This window comes from Danio rerio, chromosome 1 (genome assembly GCF_049306965.1).
Source record: "Danio rerio strain Tuebingen ecotype United States chromosome 1, GRCz12tu, whole genome shotgun sequence".
NCBI lineage: Eukaryota > Metazoa > Chordata > Actinopteri > Cypriniformes > Danionidae > Danio > Danio rerio.
In genome coordinates this window covers 61,434,609-61,453,326 of record NC_133176.1, presented here as the reverse complement: position 1 = coordinate 61,453,326, position 18,718 = coordinate 61,434,609, and the positions used below count along the sequence as shown (strand labels likewise).

General features: G+C 40.6%; 2 protein-coding genes across 2 annotated transcripts; both read right to left on the bottom strand.

The window, feature by feature from the left end:
• Positions 1-7: 7 nt before the first annotated feature.
• Positions 8-889, bottom strand: LOC108184853 (NLR family CARD domain-containing protein 3-like; the record flags this gene model as incomplete). Its single annotated transcript, XM_073909101.1, has 2 exons — positions 8-206; positions 288-889. Coding segments are annotated over 2 exons (801 nt in total), but the record flags the coding sequence as incomplete, so codon positions are not given.
• LOC103908614 (protein NLRC3-like) lies at positions 874-18,647 on the bottom strand. The gene is made up of 7 exons (XM_073908221.1): positions 18,542-18,647; positions 16,567-16,740; positions 14,439-14,561; positions 12,461-14,311; positions 12,207-12,380; positions 3,897-3,943; positions 874-3,804 (listed from the first exon to the last, which is right to left on the bottom strand). Exons 2-7 carry the CDS (start codon positions 16,713-16,715, stop codon positions 3,278-3,280), a joined length of 2,871 nt encoding a protein of 956 aa, XP_073764322.1. The 5' UTR covers positions 16,716-16,740; positions 18,542-18,647; the 3' UTR covers positions 874-3,277.
• Positions 18,648-18,718: the final 71 nt, after the last annotated feature.

The following is an 18,718-nucleotide window of genomic DNA, read 5'->3' as shown; positions in this document are numbered from 1 at the left end:
TAAATGATCATGACACAACATGAAACTCAAACCCCAGTATCTCCAGCTGACAGTTTGGACTCTTCAGTCCATCAGAGAGCAGCTTCACTCCTGAATCCTGCAGGTCATTGTTACTCAGGTCCAGCTCTCTCAGGACACAGTTTGAGGATTGAAGAACTGACGACACAATTTCACAATCCTGAGCAGAGAGATTACAGCCAGCAAGACTGAAAAAAAGAGAAGAACACACAGTAAATAAATTTCTCCCAAAAAAATTTTTTAACACTAACACTTGGTTAAACACTCACAGAGCTCTTCTGCAGATGCTGACGGCTGGTATCAGTCTTCTTCTGCCCTCATCTGATGTGTTGTATTTCTGGAGCTCCAGCTCATCCAGCACCTCCTCTGACATCTGAAGCATGTAGGCGATTGTTGAGCAGTGAGCAGGAGAGAGTTTCTTCTCTGACTGTTTGTCTGATTTCACAAACTCCTGAATCTCTCTGGACAGAGTCTGATCTTTCACTTCCAGCAGACAGAGGAACAGATTGATGGATCTTTCAGTGGAGAGTCCATGTCCATCTCTGATCTTCTCTTTAATGTACTGTGTGCTTCTCCTGATGCTCTCTGAGCTCTTCTCTGTGTGTGTCAGTAGATCCTGGAAGAGTCTCTGATTGGACTCCAGTGAGACGCCCAGCAGGAACCGCAGGAACAGATCCAGATGACCATTCTCACTCTCAATGGCTTTATCTACTGCTCTTTTCTGTAAATTATGCAGAGAATCCAAACATGCGTCTGCAGTGTTGCTTACGTGATAGTAAAACACATAGAAAGCAGCGAGGAACTCCTGAACACTCAGATGGATGACAAATAGAGGCAAGTTTAAAACTGAGAATTGTGATTGGCATCTGTTTTATTGTTCAGCGGTTGAGGCTACAAGGCAAAACATTTATAGTTTGTAAAAGTGTGTTAGCAGAATCAGTTTAGCAGCAATAGCCTATTGACAGAGAAAATAACCCCAAGGACCCTGTGTCAATTTCCTAATAGAGTTATCAGATTTTTATTAGAAAACTTTTGTATAATTAAAACTGATAAAATACTAATTGTAGGAGACTTCAACATTCAGGTAGAGGACACTAATAATACATTATGATGTGCTTTAACAAATTTATTACAATCACTCGTGAGAAAGAAAAACGTCATTCGTCCAACACATCACTTGAAGCATATATTAGATCTCATTTTTGTCTCAAGGAATTGAAGTCATTGATGTAGACATTATACCACAACGTGATGATATTCCAGACCACTCTTACTTTCAAACTACATAGCTACAAACAACCTTGATGTAGTAACTCGCATGGATGGATGCTACCTTTACTAGCACACTAAATACTGTGGCACCCATCAAAATAATAAAAGGCCACAGAGACTAATATGGCACCATGGTATAATAGTCATACTCTCACTCTCAAAACAAGCAACACTTGAACGCAAGTGGGAAGAAAACTAATTTAGAGGTTGTACGAGCCATTTGTTTATTTTATTTAAAGGTTGACTCTTTCACTGGTGTTTTCCCATGATTTATTTTCAGTGCAGCATTCACTTCAGTGACGCCGTCATCTACATCAAAATCCTTACATTGTAGGCCAAACACCTTGCACCATACACCGAACACCTTGCACCATACACCATACGGCAAACACCGTAAGAGCTTGTATACAAAGAGAAAATGAAACCAAATGTAAGCAAATATGAAAACCGTATACAAACAAACAGACATTACTTTAACTCAATATACAAATTCAATACAAACAAACAAACATATTAAACGAAGTGTCAGTACCTTGTTCTCCAATCAAGCCAGAAGCTTTAGTCCATAGCAGACCGCACAGATGAGACGTCATGATCATGTGCGATCTTTCTGTGTGTCTGTTTATATCCGTAATGGTAATTCATTCAAAATAAAAGACTTCCGCTTTTACAATGAACACTTCGTAACACAAATACCAAAAATATCAAATATACATATAAAGAAGAGAGAGAGAGAGAGAGAGAGAGAGAGTGGGTGGGTGGGGCCTACTGGAGAAGGGCCTGCTGGGAGCACATGGTCTTTAGACCTTACCTTAAGTGTTTGATGGCCAAATTTGTTTGATTTACTTTATTTCATATCAGTTTTTTGTTCAACAACTTCTGCAGTAAACGGCAACAAATGAAGACTTGATGTTTTATGTATTGTTTGCAAAGGAAGCGTCTAAACCCCTCAGCAGACCCAAGATGTGACTAATCTGAAACCTTGATCAAGGATAGTCACAACAGAGGTCTTTAGAACTGCGTACAGAGATAGTGTTTCCATCTATAAGAGGGCCCTAAAGTCCGCCAAGGCTGAGCACCTCTGCAAATGGATAGAAAATATTCATAACAATCCTAGATTTGTATTTAACACCATTGATAAACTAACAAATAATTGGTCACCGTCTAAACAAAATTTTATGGCAATAACAGGGCTTAATTTGTGGCGGAACAAGCCAGATCTGGCACTGATCCCCCTCCTCACACACACCCCCCACCCCACCCCGCTCTTCACTTTCATCCGCAACACCTCTCCCTCCTCTGGTAGCATGCCAGATCCGTTACCCGATCTGCTCCAAGGCCTTGCAATTTACAGATTAAGCACTGGGCAATAACCATAACTTTTCCAAACTTGACTGTTGTGGAATAATGTGCAATTTGCACCAATAATTATTGTGAAAAGCGCAATTTAACTGAACTTGAAATAAATTGATTACCTTAGAACAGGGGTGTCCACACTCGGCCCTGGAGGGCCGGTGTCCTGCAAAGTTTAGTTCCAACCTCAATCAGACACACCTGGGATAGCTAATCAAGCTCTAGGCTTTCTAAAACATCCATGCAGGTGTAATAAGACAAGTTGGAGCTAAAATCTGCAGGACACCAGCCCTCCAGGACCGAGATTGGGCACCACTGCCTCAGAATCTTAAAAAAATTTACTAATAAGTCAAAGTCAAATGTTCAATTCCAACAAGAGTTTTCAATGACTTCTTGACTGGGCCTGAAGATTCTGAGGACATATAACTTGGCATACAAAAAAAAGCAATGACACACACATCATTCCAGTTTTACTCTGAAAAGAGATGACACTAATTTCCCCATATAATCTAGGCCCTTGAACTCACATTCAACATTATTAATAGTGATAAGGTCATAAGAAAGTTACTTCATCCTGGAGCAGACATCTATCAGAAAACTGGGATGAGATGGTGGAGATGTGCTTCCATTAAAGTTAAATCTGACACAGAGTCACTGAAGATTCAGGATAAACGCTAAATCCAGCATAGAGCTCTTCAGTGAATGTGGTGTTGAATGTGTGTATGTGTGTGAGTGTGTGTGTGTCAGAGACACTGTAGAAGGACAGAGAGCCAGACGGCACGTCCACATACACTCCTACACTATTAATACAAGCTGAAGGAGCAATAATATCAGTGCTCTTATGGTTGTGCCAGGCGGTGTAATTTCTATCACTGCAGTGCAGACTCCAGGAGTTTTCATTGAGTCCAAACCAAGAGTCAAGCCCACTTTTCCTCTTGATTACTTTATAAGCCACCGCTATATGACCAGAGCCGCTCCATTTCACCTCCCAGTAACAGCGTCCAGTCAGAGGCTCTCTACACAGCACCTGCCCAAAGAACTGAAATCTCTCTGGATGATCAGTATACGGCTGAGGATCTTTCACATATGTTGCCTTTATATTCTTAGACATCACGAGGTGATCATGTGCTGTGTTTGGATCCAGTGTGAGAAAACAGGCATCTGAACACAAGAGCACAAATAACATCATCTATTTATCATATACTGTATGCATGTGTGTGTGTCTGTGTGAAAGAGAAGGAGAAAGAACTTGCATTTTCTCAATCCAGGTGTCATGCTAAAAGGTCCTCCATGGTCCAAACTATACAGGCACAAAACCAACAACATAAAGAATAAATTCATTTTTAAAAACATTTAATAACTTAAAATTGTTAAGCATTTCCCCCAAAGTCCAAAAAAACATCTGGTATAGGTGAATTGGGTGAGCTAAATTGGCCGTAGTGTATGGGGAAAAAGCCGAATAGAAAATGAATGAATTGTTAGGCATTTCCATTGAAGCCTCTCTGTGTAGTGTGTGACAGGGCTATGACATAAGATCCCTATTAGATGACGCCACATACTTGAGTTTCTGCAGTGTGTAGTGTGGATCCTCCAGTGTGTGTTGGAGCAGCTGGACTCCTGATTGTCCTGGGTGATTGTAGCTCAGATCCAGCTCTCTCAGGTGTGAGGGGTTTGAACTTATTGCGACTTCCTGATGCCTCCTATAAGTCGCTCGAGAGGCAGTGAGGGTCCTTTATATTTGTGACGCGCTGGTGGCTTTAGACAGAGACACTGAGCCCAAGATGTTATATGGAAAGACTTTATGTAACTTGAAGCATGAAAAAACAATACAGCAATTTGTGTCTTTGAATACCTGTATGGTGCCGATTATTGCGTTGGTGTGATGATTGTTGCGTGTGCCGTTGTGATACAGTTTTGCGTTGCTTGGTTTGCGCTGCTGTTTGCGTGGCTGTTTGCGTGGCTGTTTGCGCTGCTGTTTGCGTGGCTGTTTGCGGTCAACAAAAAATACGGCTACCCCACTCTCCTTCTCTCCTCATCACCTGTGTGATTGTGCACGCGCTTTATGTTTGAGCAGGTGCCAATTATGCCCACGTGACCAAAACATAAAACGTCACTGTGAAACCCAAACCAATCAGTATACAAATAAACATTATAATTAAATGAAAAGTAATATGGCTCCTATACACCAGCCCCTAATTATTAGATCACCACATAATAATTATCCAAAATTACAGATAGGAGACATAAATCAGACACACAAAAGTTCAACTGTAAAGTCCAACAGTAAAATGTCCATACTTTTCTTCTTTGTGTCCTAATGGCAAAATCCACAAAAAAGCAAAAAAAATAATCCACAAAAGGCATTATCAAAAAAAAAGAAAATAATTTAACTGTAGTTCATATTTAATCAAACTCAGCCTCCTGCAGCAAGCAGACCTTGGTAATAGGTCTTTCCAAACAGCTGGTTTTTGTTTTAATCCGTACTTGACGGACAAATCCTCTTCGGTCTGGGAAGGTTTGGATCACTCGACCTGTTGGCCAAGAATTTCTAGGAGCTGTGCTGTCCATAATGATCACAAGATCTCCCACAACGAGGTTCCTCTTAACTCCAATCCATCTCTGACGCTCCTGTAGCTGAGGTAAGTATTCCTTAACCCATCTCTTCCAGAATAGATCGGACATGTATTGTACCTGTTTCCACCTCCTAAGTGCATACATGTCTGTCGGTTGGAACAACCCTGGGGGTAATGATGGTGAAGTCTTTAACTGCAACAAGTGGTTTGGAGTTAGTGCTTCCAGGTCATTTGGATCCATGGAAGCCTTGGTGATTGGACGGCTGTTGATGATGGCTTCAATCTCACAGAGCACTGTGTGAAGACCTTCTTCATCCAGGTTTTGCACCTTAAACATTGAATTAAGGACTTTACGCACTGATCTTATTAACCTCTCCCATGATCCTCCATGATGAGAGCCAGCTGGTGGGTTAAAACTCCATCTGATTCCCTTCTGCAGCAAAAGATCATTGATCTGCCCCTGGTTCCACTGTTTAATGGCAGCTTTCAACTCACGTTCTGCACCTACAAAATTAGTTCCGTTATCTGAACGGATCTCTCGCACCTGTCCCCTTCTGGAAATGAAACGCCTGAGTGCATTAATGAATGAGTCCGTATCCAGTGATGGAGCAACCTCAAGGTGTACAGCTCTGATGGCAAGACAGGTAAATATAACCCCATACCGCTTTACCATGCTCCTTCGGCTCTTAACCTCAAAAGGTCCAAAATAGTCCACTCCCACTCGAGTAAATGGTGGTTCATCTGGGACTATTCTTTCGTGTGGCAAGTCTGCCATTTGCTGGTAAACTGGCAGAGCATTTAGACGGCGACAGACGATGCATTTGGACAGTACTTTCCTTATGGCTACACTGACACCAGTTATCCAGTACTTCTCCCTCAATTTGGACAGCATATGGTTCCGTCCACCATGCCCCACTTCCTGATGGATATGTCTCAGCAAGAGTTCTGAAATGTGAAGATCTTTTGTTAATATTATAGGGTGTTTAACTTCCACAGGCATAGCCAACCTACAGAGACGACCACCAACTCTCAGGATTCCATCTTGCAGCTGTGGACAGAGTTTATGGAGGTGACTGGATATTTTAATATGTTGCCCTTTCTCCAGACTGGCTAGCTCTTCAGGAAATCTCTGTCCCTGACAGAATTTAATGATGGCAAGCTCAGCCCGGTCCAAGTCCTCCACTGTAAGTTTACTGCTTGTCCTTTTAAAATAATCAATCTCCTCTGCCACGGAGGAGCTCTGCTGTGCATTGTTGCCAGACTGTACAACGGTCTGATGAAAGTGCCTTGTTTCCTTTAAACAAGACATGAGCCAGTCCTTGATCCTCAAGAACCATGCTACAGATTTCTTAAGGCGTGTCCAGGAAGAAAAATACTTGATCAGGTAAGTGACTGGATCTTCTTTGAGTTGTGTAACGTTTGTTGCAGCAACATTTTTGACCTCGGGGTCTTCAGATGAAAGGTAGTTGACGTCCTCCTTGTTTACAGGCCACTCACTCTCCGGATGTAAAAGAAAGTGAGGCCCTGACACCCATGTAGTGTTTTGAATAAACACATTCACCTTAACACCTCTAGATGCCATATCAGCTGGATTGCTTGCAGTGTCCACATACCTCCACTGCTCAGGACTGGAAACTTTCAGGATTTGAGAGACCCGATTAGAAACTAAAACTTTGAATCGTGAGGTTTCATTTCGGATGTATTTGAGCACAGATGTACTGTCCGTCCAAAACACAGAATCCAAAAGATCCATATGCATCTCTTTCCTCCAAAGAATGTCCATGCGACTGGCCATGGTAGCAGCAATAAGCTCCATTCTAGGGATGGTTACGGATTTTAACGGAGCCACTCTTGCCTTCCCCATGATGAAAGCACTGTGCGTTACTGAATGCTGGTTCTTCAGCAACAGGTAAGACACTGTTCCATACCCATCCTGACTGGCATCACTGAAATGGTGTAACTGGGCTGTAACAACATCTCCAAAGCATGATGGTTTCACACATCGGTCCACCTTAAACACATCCAACAAATGCAGCTGCTGCAGCCATTTCAGCCAATCCTTTGATACGGACTCCGGCACAGTGTCATCCCAGCCAATTTGTCTCCTGCACAAATCTCTCAGAATTTTCTTTGCTGTTAAAATGACAGGGCTTAGCATTCCCAAAGGGTCATAAATTGAACTGATAGTAGAGAGAATTCCTCTTCTGGTGAGTGGTCTATCCTTTAGTACAATCTTGAACTTAAAACAGTCTGATTTTATGCACCATTCCAAACCCAGCACTCTCTCCACAGGTAATGAATCCAACTCCATGTTTAACCCTTCCATGCCTCTTGCTCTGTGACTTTCAGGGATAGCTTCCAATACACCAGGCCTGTTGGTTATCCATTTTGTGAGGGAAAACCCACCCCTGGCACACAGAGAAACCAGCTCCTGGTAAAGTGACACTGCTTCCTTCTCTGTAACAACTGACACAAGGCAGTCATCTACATAAAAAGAGTTCAATAATTTGTCTACTGCATTCTCACTGTAGTGACATCCATAATCCTCTGCACACCTTCTGAGGGCATAATTGGCACAACTAGGTGATGATGCTGCCCCAAACAAATGCACCTTCATACGGTATTCAACAGGTTGTTGTTCCACATCTCCATTAGGCCACCAAAGAAACCTAAGCAGGTCTGAGTACTCCGAAGAGACCCGTACCTGGTAAAACATGGATTCAACATCAGCCATGATTACTACTGGTTCCTTTCTAAAACGAGTCATGACTCCTATCAAAGAACTCGTAAGATCTGGGCCCTGTAAGAGCTGAGCATTCAACGATGTTCCTTGATAACTCGCTGCACAGTCAAACACAACTCTCATCTTTCCCTTGGTGGGATGAAACACTCCATGGTGTGGTATATACCATACCTTTCCATCACTGCGGTCTAGTTCCTCTACAGGCACCTTCTCAGCATAATCTTTAAGAAGCAGATCATTCATAAAGTTGTTATATTCAGCATGAAATAATGAATCTTTCTGAAACCTCCTTTTCAGATGATGCAAACGCTGTTCGACAATGTTCTTGTTTTTTGGCATGCTGACGTCAATGCTCCTTAATGGTAATGCAATTTGGTAGTGCCCATTCACATGTTTTACTGAATTACTCACTAGTTCTAGGAATTTTTGATCTTCTCTTGACATACCAGCATAATCATCGAGACGGTTTTCAGGGAAGTCAGTTTTAAACTGTTGGTGCCAAATCTCATCCAGATTTACAGCTGACACTCTATTAACCATTACCAGGGGCTGTTTCCAGTTAACCCTTTCTCCACTGTCTCCCATCAGTGGTCCATTAACAGTCCAGCCCAACATGGTTCTAATGGCATATGGTCCATCATTTACACTGCATACCACTTGTAATGGTTCCAGTGCTTTAGGGACATTGGTTCCTATCAGGAGTTCTATTTCGGAATCGATCTGAGGTAAATGAATGTGTTTTAAGTAAGACCATCTTTTAATATCCCTATTAGTTGGAATATTTCCTCGGTGCACTGGCATGGACTCTTGTGTATAAACTTTTGGCAGCTCAAGAAAACGATCTCCTTCCAGAGCTGCAACCTCCAAACCAGATATAATGTTGCTACTCACAACCTTCTCCTGCCCCATGGTTCGTAGAAGAATACGCCCCTTCCTTCCTGTAAGGTGAAGCTTGTGCATCAAGTTCTCTGTACAAAACACTGCAGTGCTCCCTTGGTCCAAAAATGCATAGGTATTAATAATTTTGCTTCCTTTATTAGATTTTACCTGAACCGGTACTATGGGTAGCTTGCAGTCCTCATCTCCAGCCCCTGTAAGACCACTTGACACCAGCATGTTGTCAACAGGCACCACTGTGTTCCTCTCAGTCTGCTCAGTAACATGTGCAGGTTCCCTATGAAGTACTGTAGGATGCTTAAGGTTACACTTTGAACAGGAAATCCTTTTACGGCAATTTTTACTGATGTGTCCTCCTGTACACAAACAGCCAAAACATATACCATTTTCCCTCAAGAAGCCTATCTTCTTCTCGTGTACCATCTTCCCCAGCTGTACACACATATCTAGGGTGTGTCCTCCTCCACAGCACATACACACTTTCTTATCTGTTTTTATAATTTCCTTCCTTTTCTTTTCAGACTGACATTTACTTTCCACAGTGCCCACACTGGTCGCAAAGCTGATTCCTTTGTTTCCTGATCGATATTGTGACTTAAGTTTGTTCATTCCTTTATTTCCACTTACTGATGTAGTGTCTTGTATGTTACCAAACACCGGATCTGTGAGTATTTTCACTTGCTTCTCAATGAAATCAGCAATGTCTTTGAACTTAACTCTCTGTTTATTTCTTTCCTGCAGCTCACAAACCTGGCTCCTCCATCGATCTCTGAGTTTATATGGAAGTTTTTTAATAATACACAACATATTAGAAGGCATGTCTAAGTCATGAAGATACTGCACATCCTCCATTGCATTACAACAGCCTCTGAGAAAGAAACTGAAATCCTGCAGAGCCTTCACATCCTCGGTTTTAATTGGAGACCATAAAAGGGCTTTGTCCATATAAGCAGAGGCCACTTTCTGTTCGTCCCCAAACTGTTCCTTCAACAAAGTTTTTGCTTTCAAATATCCTCGATCTAGATTCATATAATGACAGCTCCCCACAAGTGCTTTAGCATGGCCCCTTGTATATTGCTCCAAGAAATACAAACGGTCACAGTTGTCATTTATATTTTTCTCAATACCATTCTCAAAAGCTCTAATAAAAGAGTGGTATTTCAGTGGGTCACCATCAAATATGGGTATTTCTCTTTTTGGTAAAGCTGAAAGCCCCTGTTGCTGCATCAACAGTGTTGTTACCTCATTCTGTTTCTTCATGAGACCAAGAACACAATTTTTGGTTTCCGAATCCATGAAAATATCTGTATTGAAATCATGTGGTCCTTGTGAATCTTGCATGTCGAAAGAATTCAGGTGGTTTTGCGAAAATGGTGGGTCAATGATGTTTGATGGAGTTATATTGTCCAACACAAGCTTGACTTTGGGTTTAGCTCCTAAATATCTCTCCTTATTTGAATCTGATGGAATAAATTCACCTGCATCAACATTAAGTGGTTGTTTAGACTGTTTTGCCACATAAGAGTTCATCCCATCTGAAACATTTGATGTCAGTATCACGCTTGTTGTTGTACTGTGTGTTTTGAGAACCTCAAGTTTTGCCTGTTCTCCTGCAATTTCAGCATCCAGTTGCAATCTTTCTTTCCTTTTACGCAACTTTTCCTCCTCTTCTTCCAGTGCATGTCTTTCTTCTAATAATTTTTTCTTCATGGCTAAAGCAGCCAACTCGGCTTGGGCTTTTAAACGTGCAGATGAGGTTGAAGAATGTTTTGACAGTGATGATTTGTTACAGCTTATGTTTGAGACACTATCACGTGGATTAATTTCATCCTCATTTTCAACTTCATTTGATTTTGCAGAAATCACATTTTCGTTCATTTCTGTTGCATTCTGTGAAACACCCTGGGTTTGCTCAGTTTCACTGATCCATTGCTCGGTTTGGTTTTGAAACACACTGCTGTAATTCATTATGCTTAAAAACCATTCCTTTTGTTTAAGAAATTCATCCTCAGGAAGTAATGGCATAAGTTCATCATGTGCATTAACAGCACTCTCACACATTGTGTTTAAAGTCATTAAACATTGCTTTATTTGAAGGATGTTTGCCTTTTGTTTCATATATTCTTTCATTTTTGGTATCAACCCTTTGATTTTATCAACAGCACGTTTACGTTCACATTGCAATCTCTCAATTTTATTCAGCAAGGCCTTTTGAGTGAGTTTGCTTTCCCTTTTCTTTCCCATCTCTTCAACCGAGCACGGGGTACCACCAGTTTGACTCATAGTGACTCTTTTGATTCAGTGTTCAGTGAATCACAACATCCAAACACAATGCAACGTTTGAACACGCTCAAACGATTCGATTCAATTCAACAGCAGTTCATTTTCCTTCCAAACAACATCACGGCATCACACAAACAAGCCGCAAAGTGCAGACTTCCTACAGACACCAAAGTAAGTCGCGCGACCTCGCGCATCCGATTTGCATTCCAAACAACTTTAACATGCACCAATGCCAACCAGATTCCTCATCCACACATATATCCAGATAAACTTATCTGTCCTATGAAAACGAACACATGACGTGGCCCATTTGGTTTGCAATCGCATCACTTACTTGGCGTCTTCCTGATTCGTCTGTGCGCTGATTTTGCGAGCGATGATTTTCCTGATAAGATGCCGTTTTTTGTTGACAAAATATTGCGACTTCCTGATGCCTCCTATAAGTCGCTCGAGAGGCAGTGAGGGTCCTTTATATTTGTGACGCGCTGGTGGCTTTAGACAGAGACACTGAGCCCAAGATGTTATATGGAAAGACTTTATGTAACTTGAAGCATGAAAAAACAATACAGCAATTTGTGTCTTTGAATACCTGTATGGTGCCGATTATTGCGTTGGTGTGATGATTGTTGCGTGTGCCGTTGTGATACAGTTTTGCGTTGCTTGGTTTGCGCTGCTGTTTGCGTGGCTGTTTGCGTGGCTGTTTGCGCTGCTGTTTGCGTGGCTGTTTGCGGTCAACAAAAAATACGGCTACCCCACTCTCCTTCTCTCCTCATCACCTGTGTGATTGTGCACGCGCTTTATGTTTGAGCAGGTGCCAATTATGCCCACGTGACCAAAACATAAAACGTCACTGTGAAACCCAAACCAATCAGTATACAAATAAACATTATAATTAAATGAAAAGTAATATGGCTCCTATAGAACTCAGAGCTGAAGATAGAAAACCACAGCCTTCCTCTGTCACCATACAGCCAGACAACCTGCAGAAATGCACACTGCAGGTCAATTTTAAAGACAGTATTGAATCTGAAGCATGAAATGATCATGACATAATATGAAACTCGAACCTCAGTATCTCCAGCTGACAGTTTGGACTCTTCAGTCCATCAGAGAGCAGCTTCACTCCTGAATCCTGCAGGTCATTGTTACTCAGGTCCAGCTCTCTCAGGACACAGTTTGAGGATTGAAGAACTGACGACACAATTTCACAATCCTGAGCAGAGAGATTACAGCCAGCAAGACTGAAAAAAGAGGAGAACACACAGTAAATAAATTTCTCCCAAAACAAGTTTCAACACTAAAAACTTGGTCAAACCCTCACAGAGCTCTTGTGCAGTTGCTGACGGCTGGTATCAGTCTTCTTCTGCCCTCATCTGATGTGTTGTATTTCTGAAGCTTCAGCTCATCCAGCACTTCCTCTGACATCTGAAGCATGTAGGCGATTGTTGAGCAGTGAGCAGGAGAGAGTTTCTTCTCTGACTGTTTGTCTGATTTCACAAACTCCTGAATCTCTCTGGACAGAGTCTGATCTTTCACTTCCAGCAGACAGAGGAACAGATTGATGGATCTTTCAGTGGAGAGTCCATGTCCATCTCTGATCTTCTCTTTAATGTACTGTGTGCTTCTGCTGATGCTCTCTGAGCTCTTCTCTGTGTGTGTCAGTAGATCCTGCAAGAGTCTCTGATTGGACTCCAGTGAGACGCCCAGCAGGAACCGCAGGAACAGATCCAGATGAGCACTCTTACCCTCAGTAGCTTTATCAATGATTCTTTTATGGAGATTTTCTAGTGAATCAAAAGATGCTTCTGTAGTGCTGCTTACATGAACATAAAACACATAGAAAGCAGCGAGGAACTCCTGAACACTCAGATGGATGAAGCTGTAGACTTTCCTCTGCTGAATCACAGATTCCTCCTTAAAGATCTCAGTGCAAATCCCAGAATACACTGAGGCGTCAGAGACGTCTACGCCGCTCTCAATCAGGTCCTCCTCATAGAACATCACATTGCCCTTCATCAGCTGTCTGAAAGCCACTTCAGCAAGTTTGACAATCACTTCTCTGTTGGACTGCAGGAGTTTCTCTGGTTCTCTCTCTTCATACTTCTGATTCCTCATGTTGATCTGAATCAGCAGGAAGTGGATGTACATTTCAGTCAGAGTTTGAGGGATTTCTGCACTCAGATCTTCTTCCAGGAGCTTCTGAAGCACAGTGGATGAGATCCAGCAGAAGACGGGTATGTGGCACATGATGTGGAGGCTTCTTGCTCTTCTGATGTGTGAGATGATTCTGCTGGCTTGATGCTGCTCACTGATTCTCTTCCTGAAATATTCCTCCTTCTGAGGCTCAGTGAATCCCTGAATTTCTGTCAGACGCTTGATGTATTTGGAGGGGATCTGATTGGCTGCTGCTGGTCTGGAGGTGATCCAGATGAGAGCAGAGGGAAGCAGCTCTCCTTTCATCAGCTTTGACATCAACACAGCCACTGATGAAGTCTCAGTCACATCACAAACTTTCTGAGCGTCTGAAAACATCAGTGTGATTCTGCTTTCATCCAGACCATCAAAGATGAACACAACTTTACACTCCTCATAAATCTTGGGCTCCAGATCTTCAAGTTCAGGATGAAAGTCCAGCAGAAGTGTGTGAAGACTGTACTGATGATCTCTGATCAAGTTCAGCTCTCGAAATGGAAGCACAAACATGAAATCTACATCCTGATTGGCTTTTCCCTCGGCCCAGTCCAGAATGAACTTCTGCACAGAGACGGTTTTTCCGATTCCAGCGATGCCTTTAGTAAGAACAGTCTTGATTTGCTCTTTCTCCTCTTTAAAGATGTCATTGCAGTAGATTGGAGTGTGTTGGGAGTGTTTTGTTCTGGCTGTTTTCTCCATCTGTAAAACCTCATGTTCTTCATTCACTCCTTCACTCTCTCCCTCTATGATGTACAGCTGGGTGTAGATCTGGTTCAGGAGGGTTTGGTTCTCTTGGAGTGTGTTTCCCTCAAATAATCTCTCATATTTGATCTTCATGCTGGTTTTGTGCTGGTCTTTGACTCTCTGCAGGTCTCCAGTCTCTAGCATGTGTGCATCAGTGTTGTCCTGTATATTGTGAGTCTGATAGTTGGGTGTCGAGTTTGGCACTGGTGTGATCAGCTTAAGTATCTTTGTCCTCCTTAAAGGAGCAGGAATTTTAAATTAGTAAACAATTTGAGGTGTATTAAGGGTTTATTGTTTAAAAACAGTTATTAGTCTGATTTGTCCTACAGTGTGTAAGAAATATTATACTAAGTAATACTAACTGCGGGTCAGAGGTCACTGGTTCATCACTCAATAGCGGAGGAAAATTCATAGAATTGCCACTCTTCAGAGAAACACCACTGGGCTTTGGAGACTCTGATCTCGGTCTCTTCCTCCTGATTACACTGACAAAAGAAATAATACATTTTAGACTCATCTAAGGCATCTGACATGCCAAATTTTTCCAAACAAGCAACCTTTTACACATGATTCATCTTTAAAGGGGGGAACAAAATTGCTAACTTGTACTTCAAAGTCAACATTCCCAAAACCTAATAAATAAATACAGTAAAATGTCCATAAATCCTTATTAAAGCTAAATTAAACAACCGATTACATTATTTTTAGGATGCATTTTTACTCCTATAGAAAAAATGATTTCACTTTATTTTGTTGGTCCATCTGAGTATTAGTAGACTGTCTGCTTAATATCTGCTGATTCTGCTCCAACAGACATTTAACTGACTATAAGAAACTTTGCAAGTGAATGTCAATTACACAAACCCCAACAATCTACTAATTATAATAATCCAATGAGAATTAGTCGGCATGTAGATGCAGTGTAACTCAAATTCAACAAACACACCATCAAAATAAAGTGTGACCAAAAAATTGATGGAAATCTTGATGGAAGATTAGTAAGTGTAACACTGAATCTTAACCAGATGCTAAGTGTCACTTGCTCCAGGCTCATACTTTCTTCAAGCAGTAGCGTCATATTTAATATGATGTGGCCACTATGCCCCATTCACACGGGGCTTCAGCGTCAACGCTTGACAGAGGGCGTGTCTGAAGTTGGAACTGCGATCGTCATAGCATCGTCAGCCAATGAAATTAATTAGCAATTGACTACTGTCTGAGCTGGTGTGTTTGTATACAGCGATCTGATTGGTTGATGCTTCCGTCTGCGCTTGAAAGTCCCAACTTCTGCTGCAAGCAATGCCACTAGGGGCGCTAAAGTCTAGATTGGATATGTGGCCGGCCAGACTTGCGATATGCATATTAATATAACAGCATTTTTATGATACTGTATAACAATAATTCATATTTTAACAGTACTGTGGTGGTTGGGTTTAGGGTTGGGGTGGGGTGGGGGTAGGCGTTAAAATACAAATTATTGGGTAATTTAATAGATAAATAATAATATCTATATATACATGATACTCGGTACAACTACTGTTTTCACAAGCATAAAAGCAATGGCAGGACACAGCTGACAGTTGTTTGCTTCATTTTGCAGCATTAACCGTCAAAATGTTTTAGGTTTTAGAAAGAACATATAGGTGGCGACAATTTTCCAAATGTGTCACTTCATTAATCCTTTAAAAATGATGAATCTGATGAAGCGTGCAAACATTATAAGAGAGTCATTGAATCATTAATATGAAAATGAAAATTATATAGTTGAAGTCAGCATTATTCGCCCCCCTTTGAATTTTTTTCTTTGCTAAATATTTCCCAAATTATGTTGAACAGATTCTGGAAATGTTCACAGTATGTCTGATAATATTTTTTCTTCTGGAGAAAGTCGTATTTGTTTTATTTCGGCTAGAATAAAAGCCGTTTTTAATTTTTAAACACCATTTTTTGGACAAAATGATTAGCCCCTTTAGGCGATTTTTTCCTGATAGTCTACAGATCAATCATTATACAATAACTTGCCTAATTACCCTAACCAGCCTAGTTAATCTAATTACCCTAGTGAAGCCTTTAAATGTCACTTTAGGCTGTATAGAAGTGTCTTGAAGAATATCTAGTCTAATATTATTTACTGTCATCATGACAAAGATAAAATAAATCAGTTATTAGAGATGAGTTATTAACACTATTATGATTACAAATGTGCTGGAGAAATCTGCTCTCCGATAAAACAGAAACTGGGGGAAAAAATAAACGGGGGCGAATAATTCAAAAGGGCTAATAATTCTGACTTTAACAATGTGTGTGTTTGTGTGTGTGTGTGTGTGTGTGTGTGTTTGTGTGTGTGTGTGTGTTTGTAAAAGTGTTATCATACCAGAGTTACATTTTTTAGTCACACCTTGGCCTGATTACTGCCACAAACATGCAAAACCCGTTTTTCATATCACTGATTTTTTTTTCCATTCTCTGACAAAAATTACTTCAAACTACCTGAGGTCAGAGGTCACTGATGCATTATTGAGGGCAGGAGGAGCTTTCTCCATGGACCGATCACTCTTTGGAGACACATAGCCTGATCCAGGAGATGCACAACACATTTCAGAGTCAGAGTCCTCATCTTCTCTCTTCTTTAGACTCATTTTAGTGTTCACCTGCTGTCATTTACTGAAAGAGTATTAAGACACTGATGTTAGACATTATATTTAGAAACAAACGAGTTCTCTTGGTACCAAGGTACAACTTAATGTGAATGACAGTTTACAGTTTAATAATTACCAACCCCATATTAACAAGGACATTTGAACAGGTTAATAAATTCTCAAATCAGAAAGGGTTGGGACAGTGTGGGAAACTCAAATCAAAAAAAGGTGATTTTTTAGATTTACTTGCTTCCAAGAAAGGTCTAGTCCTTTAGTTCCTATATGAGAAAATGACTGAAATGTTAAAACACAATGTTCCTCAAAGAAAGAGAGGAAGACATGTGGATATTTCACCTTCAACAGTGCAGAACATCATCACAAGATTGAAGGAATCTGGAGGAGTTTCAGTGCGTAAAGGACAAGAGCGCAAGCCTAAGCTGAACAATGGTGATCTCCGATCCCTCAGGGGGCGCTGCATCAAGAGACCTAATTCATCTATAAGCCAGATCACCACATGGGTTCAGGACTACCGTGGCAGACCATAAGTACCACAGTACAGAGTTACATCCACAAATGCCAATTAAAACTGTACTATGCCAAAAAGAAGCCCTATGTTAACAGTGTCCCAAAGCGTTGTTGACTTTTCTGGGCTCGGAGGCATCTGGGATGGACCATCACACAGTGGAAACATGTACTGTGCTCAGATAAATCAGTATATCAGGTATTTTTTGGGGAGAAATGGACTGGACCAAAGAAGAAAAGGATCATCCAGACTGTTCCCAGCAACAAGTGCAAAAGCCAGGCTTTGTCATGTTCTGGGGTTGTGTCAGTGTGCTTGGTAAAGGTAACCTGCACTTCTGTGATGTACTATTATTGCTGAAAAGAACACAGAGATTTTGGAGCACAATATGCTGCCTTATTTTCCATGGACGCCTGTGAATATTTTATCACGATAATGTTAAACCACATTCTGCACACATTAAATAATGTCTGTTGTACTGTCTGTAATGAAATACAATCAAAGTATATTTACAAAACTTTTCTTTCTTTTGTATTTGCATTTTCCACATGGTTCCAGCTTTTTATCATTTGGGTTGTATAATAATAGTTATTATAATTAAAAAATTATTTCTGATTAGTTTAATTTAGAACATGTTTGCACCAAAATGGTTGGTGTGTTGAGGATTTTTTACTTCCTGCTCTTTTCTTTTACTAATTGATTATCCTGTACCTTTTTTTTTCCTCCTATTAGGTGTTTTATATTTAACAAAACACTGTAAAAGAAGCTGTCCACTCCAATCTTCTGCTGGTCATTGCAAACATTAATGGCCATCAATATTTAAAACAATTATTTATATTGAAACAAACCAGTAACAAATGCAAAAAAAAAAAAAAAAAAAAAAAAAAAACCTCAAAGATAACATCTAAAAGTAAAGATAAAATCTATTTATTTTTTTACAATTTATTATGTTTATGTAGGAAATACATTTCTTTATATATTTTTAATATTACAGCTTAAGTTCTAAAGTCTATACGGTTCATGAAAGGCTACATAAAATGGTAAATATAAACCTCACAGCTTGGAATAATTCTATATTACAACACACTATAGGTACTTCACATTTTCAATATAAAACAAAGACAGTGTGATTAAACATACTATATAAACATGTCGAGCGCAGCACTTTCACAATCACAGCTCACAATCAAGCCACTTTGATTTAACTTGCAGTAAGGAATAACTAAGGTTATTATTAATACAAGAAATGAAGCATCAGCACACTTTTATCTGATGATTACATGAAGAATTGGCTATTTAAACTTACCTCAAAATGTGTGTCTGTTCATGTTCACTGAGGGTAATAATACAGGTAAAGCCACAGAATGTCGTCCTCTACCCTTTTCTCTTTCACTTCTTCACCTGGTTAAGGTGTGTCATCTTCATTTTTAAGCAGGATATGCAAATCAAACTAGGCTACTACACTGCAACAAATGAAGCTGTT

Coding starts and splice junctions, on each gene's coding strand:
- LOC103908614 (XM_073908221.1), bottom strand. CDS start 16,715: ATGAGTCTAAAGAAGAGAGAAGATGAGGACTCTGACTCTGAAATGTGT. Junction 12,381..12,460: donor AGCAACTGCACAAGAGCTCT/GTGAGGGTTTGA, acceptor CTCTTTTTTCAG/TCTTGCTGGCTGTAATCTCT. Junction 3,944..12,206: donor TGTCAGCTGGAGATACTGAG/GTTCGAGTTTCA, acceptor GTGCCTGTATAG/TTTGGACCATGGAGGACCTT.